General features: G+C 46.1%; 2 protein-coding genes across 7 annotated transcripts in view; one reads left to right on the top strand and one right to left on the bottom strand.

The window, feature by feature from the left end:
* Ncoa3 (nuclear receptor coactivator 3) overlaps positions 1-5284 on the top strand; it is a 132626-nt gene that overhangs the window by 18781 nt on the left and 108561 nt on the right. The gene's annotated exons all lie outside the window — the stretch shown is intronic.
* On the bottom strand, positions 2435-2939 carry LOC101582730 (ubiquitin-60S ribosomal protein L40). Its single transcript, XM_004636053.2, has one exon. It carries the CDS (start codon positions 2896-2898, stop codon positions 2512-2514), a length of 387 nt encoding a protein of 128 aa, XP_004636110.1. The 5' UTR covers positions 2899-2939; the 3' UTR covers positions 2435-2511.

The raw sequence follows: 5284 nt of genomic DNA, 5'->3' as shown, positions 1-5284 counted from the left end.
ACACACAGACACACAGACACACAGACACACAGACAGAGACCAGATTCCATGTGAACAGAAAGCAAAATCTACGGTGGGTGATGTAACCCACGGAAGCTTTATTTCTTGTACTGACTACAAGATGCATCCTGACATTGTGCTCAGCCACGTCCGTCTTGCAGACCTGCGCTGCCGCGCCGCGTCGCCACTGTCCGGAAGACCACGGTCCTGTATGCTCATCTGGAGCCTAAATGTCAGGGGACACCGGGCTTCTCCTCTGGGGTGCTTTTGCTGAGTCCTATCTTCCAAGCGGCTGCCCAGGCCCCCCAACCAATCTGCAGACAGCGCTGCTAAACTAAACGCCTCTCTGGCCTGATCCGCCTGGTGGGTAACAGGAAAGAGATCGGCTGCGCGTCCCCGAAGCCTCGCTGTGCTCTTCTGCAGTGTGCCCTGCGGCTTGTCTTGTGCTAAGGAAGTTGCCTTGTTTTACATCCCATTTTTCTCTACTTCAGTTTTTTTTTTTTTTTTAATATGTTTAGTACAGGGTCTTCAGGGTCTTACTACGTAGATCCAGACACACAGTGATTCTCCTGTTTTAAGGCTCCCTAGTGCTGGGATTATAGGTGTGCACCACCATGCCCAGTCTCATTCACCTCACAGTGTACTCTCGGGGCAGGGCCTGGCAGGCACCCTAGGGATCGAACCCAGACCCCTGGGTCTGCCTAAGCAGGTACTTTAATCTGCTGAGCTATTTGGCTAGCCCTTTATCTTCTGCCTTTACCTCATTATTAGGTTATTGAAATCTTGAAACTAGGAAGAGGAGTTCCCGCCCCTTTGATATTTTGAGGTAAGGACTTTTTTTTTTTTTCCCGGAACTGGGGGGTTGAACTCAGGCCCTATCCCTTGCCAGGCAAGCGCTTATTCTACTGAGCCATCTCCTTGGCCTGAGACAAGGACTTCTTAGGCATTTCAGACTGGACTTGAACTCACTAGTCAGCCCAGGTTGGTCTTGAACTCATGGTCATCCTTCTGCCTCAGCTTCCCCATCCCTTATTTTTTTTTCATTTTTCTTGCCACTCTCTTTCTCCTCCATTTCCCCTCTTCCCTCCCCAGTTAGTCTTTTGAATTTGAAAGGATCCTGCCTCAGCCTCCTGAGTGCTGGGATTATAGAGTGGGCAACCACACCTATAATTAATTTTTTTAAAAGTTTATTGTTTTGAGTTAGGGTCTTACTATGTCCTTCAGGCAGTCCTTTTGCCATTGCCTCCCAAATGCTGGGATTATGGGCATGCACCATTTTGCCTGGCTTCGTATGTATATTTTGAGTACTAATTGTTTCACAGCTTGAATAAGTTATGCAAATATGTACTATAGATACATTCTGTTACACATGTAAATAGGGAGCAAAACTGAAATTGTTAATGTAGAACATCTCATTGTTACTTATTTTTTTATGTATTTGGTGCAGGGTCTACAGGGTGTTCAGGGTCTTGCTACATAGATTGGATTTGTGATCCTCCTGTTTTCAACCTCCTGAGCACTGGGATTACAAGCACACGCCACCACGTCCAGTCTCTATCTGGACTGCGCAGTGTGGGGGCATGCCCAGCAAGGCAGGGCACTCTGGGATTGAGCCCTGTCTGCTGCCGAAGCAGGCACTTTAGTTCTCTGAGCTATCTGGCTGGCACCCCTGGGTATTATTTTTATTTTTTTGAGACAGTTCTTTTCAAGTAGTCCAGACTGGCCTGGCGGTTTTGCTGCCTTGCCTCAGCCTCTCGTGCTGGAATACCAGCCAGGAACAGGTCAGCCCTTTTTTTTTTTTTGGTACGGGGGATTGAACTCAGGACCTTGCACTTGCCAGGCAGGGGCTTATGCTGCTGAGCTATCTCCTGGGGCCTGACAAGTCAGCATTGTCTGTCTGTCTCTCTCTCTCTCTCTCTCTCTCTCTCTCTCTCTCTCTTTTTCAAAGTTTTATTGATAAACAGATAGCAATAAGACAGTTTCAAATCAAATCAGAAGTACAGTTTCAACAAATATTACACTGCATATATTCTTTTTTTTTTAAATTTTATTTATTTATGTGTGTGTGTGTGTGTGTATGTGGCCAGCTCAGCCCACCAGGGGGCGGGGCTGGCTGGCATGTGGTGCTGGGGGATTGAACCGTGGTCCCTGTGCTTTGCTAAGCTTGTTCTAAGTAGGTGCTTTAGACCACTGAGCCATCTCACCAGCCCCTGCATATATTCTTCTTAGCGGTTAATTGCTGTACAAGATGCAGACTTGTGATCCTATTTACAAACACCATTAGAACAAATCATTCTATTCATTAAGAGAATGCAACTATATATCTATCCCAACCACTTTGAATACACAGATACAAAATGGACATTCATAGGTATACCCCATTTTTTCTAAGTTCCGTTATTGAATATTTTTTTTTTTTTTTTCTAGTCAAGGGAGGGAAACTTTATTCAGGCCCCAAGGCTGCAGGCGTTGGGCAGGTGGTGCCCTTCTGGACGAGGGGCTGGCTGAGCTTTATTTGACCTTCTTCTTGGGGCGCAGGTTGTTGGTGTGGCCACACTTCTTCTTGCGGCAGTTGACAGCACGGGGGTGCAGGCGGGCATAACACTTGCGGCAGATCATCTTGTCACAGTTGTACTTCTGGGCAAGCTGGCGCAGGGATGGCTCGATGATCCCACCTCGCAGGCGAAGCACCAGGTGCAGGGTGGACTCTTTTTGGATGTTGTAGTCAGAGAGGGTCCGCCCATCCTCCAGTTGTTTGCCGGCAAATATCAGACGCTGCTGGTCAGGGGGGATGCCCTCCTTGTCTTGGATTTTGGCTTTGACATTCTCGATGGTGTCACTGGGCTCAACCTCGAGGGTGATGGTCTTGCCCGTCAGGGTCTTCACAAAGATCTGCATGTCTGCGTCTGCCGCTCGGCCGCCTCGTTGAAGAGAAAGAGGGCGACTCCGTTATTGAATATTATAGGTGTGTAAACTCAGCAAAATATTCTAAAAGAGTCCAGTAGCCCATAATAGCATTGGGTCTTCTGTTTAACTGGCAATGTCAGAAATGATTGACCTGAGTCCCCCACAGCTCAACTTAACAGCATGGCTTTATTTCCTATATTTCATCTTCATACTTTTCTACTGGATGGTTAAGACCAAGGTCAAGCAGGACCTGTGCAACAAGAGTTGTAGCTTTTTGGTCTGAGTCTCTCTCTCTCTAATTTATTTATTATGTATTTGGTACAGGGTCTCACTATGCACTTCATACCACCTAAGTGGTGTGCTACCATACCTGGTCTTGGTGGCTGGCTCAGCACACCTGGGGGCCTGAGTGACATGTGGTGCTGGGGGATCAAACCCTGGTCCCCATGCTTGCCTAAGCAGGTGCGTAGTCTGCTGAGCCATCTCACCAACCTTTCACAAGTCCGCTTTTATTATTATTACCTTTTCTTTCTGTATTTTAGGGAAGGGTCTACAGTGTGTTCATGGTCTCACTACTAGATTAGACTCGTGATCTGCCTGTTTTTACATCCTCCCAAACTGGGATTACATGCCCAGTCTCAATTGCGGTCTCAGCAGGACCTGGGGGTGGGGCCAGCAAGGCAGTTCTGGGGATTGAACCCCTGTGCCTGCTTGTAGGTGCTTTAATCCGCTGAGCTATTTGGCTGGCCCACAAGTCGGCTCTTAAACATGGTAATTTTTTTTTTTCTTCAGTACCAGAGATTGAACTCAGGCCCCTGCACTTGCCAGGCAGGTGCTTATTCTACTGAGCTATCACCCTGGCCAACATTGTAAATTGTTTATATTTATTATTGTCATAATCATCATTATTAGTGCCAGGAATTTAAGTAGAGACTTGAAGTAGAATCAGTAGTCCCTTGCAGTAATACACATAAAGTAAAACAATGATCTTGGCTTCAGCTGTCTGGTTCAGTGGTCTGGTAGAATGTCATACACGAAATGAGTCACATTGTTGATGTTTGTTTTCTGACTATGACCACTGGCTGTCACTTCTAGCATGGTAGAACCATGTTGAGAGAATGTAAAAAGTGAGCATCCCTCCTTATCACATTCTCCCTCCCAGTGCTACTTTGCCTCTGCTACTTTGTGGGTGCAGCAGAGACCATGAGCCAACTGGCCCATGACACTCCAGGATGAAGGGACAATCACTGTCTCCAGCTATAGCCAGGTTCATCTGCACAGTAGTGCTTGTAGCTTTACCCTGGATCCCTGCAAAGGAATTCAGCCTTGGCAGTAGAGGCTGGGTAAAAGGACCACCTGCTGAGTGAAGGAAGTTGAATACATAAAGGGGTGGACTGCAGGGATCAGGTGCAGTAAGGAAAAGACCCATTCAGGCAGCTGTTTTGGCCTCAATTCCCGAACCTGCCTGCTGCATGAGGGAAAGCCATCTCCCAAAAGAGTAGTCACTGGGGTAGGGGCCATATTCTCACTACCAAGTCTTTCCAGGGTTGAGGCTTGTGGATGTATATTCTCTCTCACCCACCCTTGTCCCCACACTTTTCTACTCTTAATTTTTTTTTTTTTTTTCCTTCTTTGCTACCTTGCTGTCTTTTGATGTGTGCCTTGACCCTTTTTCCTGTATCATTCTGATTTTCATCTGTCAGAGTCAGATGACTTCCTATTTTTCTTTTTCCTTTTACTGGATGAATTCATAATCGAGGCAGGTTTCTCAAATTCTGCTGACTTTGCCTCTTCTTTCTCTTCCTCATCTGGCATCAGAGAATATTTGATTCTACCTGGGTATGTGAAACAATCTTTTGCAAAGTGGCTTTTTTTTTTTTTTTTTTTTTTTTTTTGTCTTTTTGACACAGGTTCTCATTATAAAATTCAAACTGGCCTTGAGCTTACTTTGTAGCCCATTATTATTATTATTTTTTTTTCTTTTTTGTGCAGGGTTTACTAGGCAGTTTGGACTTGTAGTGATCCTCCTGATTTCTGCCTCCCTAGTGCTGAGATTATAGGTGTGTGCCACCAAGCCCAGTCTCAATCACTGTCTCAGTGTGTGTCTGTGTGTGTGTAGGGGGTGGCCATCCTGGCATGCAGAACCCTGACCCCTGTGCTTACGTAAGCAAGTGCTTAGTCTGGTGAGCTATAACATAGCTGGGTTGGCCCTAGCCCATTGGTTTTGCCTCAGCCTCCCAAGTACTGGGATTACAGGTGTGGGCCACTATGCCTGGCCACAAAGTGGCCTTTATAGTTACACTTCTTTTTTTTTAAAATTTTTTTTTTATTTTTATTTATTTGAGAGAGAGAGAGAGAGAGAGAGAGAGAGAGAGAG

This window comes from Octodon degus, unplaced genomic scaffold (assembly GCF_000260255.1).
Source record: "Octodon degus isolate 3935 unplaced genomic scaffold, OctDeg1.0 scaffold00077, whole genome shotgun sequence".
In the NCBI taxonomy this organism is placed as follows: domain Eukaryota; kingdom Metazoa; phylum Chordata; class Mammalia; order Rodentia; family Octodontidae; genus Octodon; species Octodon degus.
This window is presented reverse-complemented; position numbering and strand designations above follow the sequence as displayed.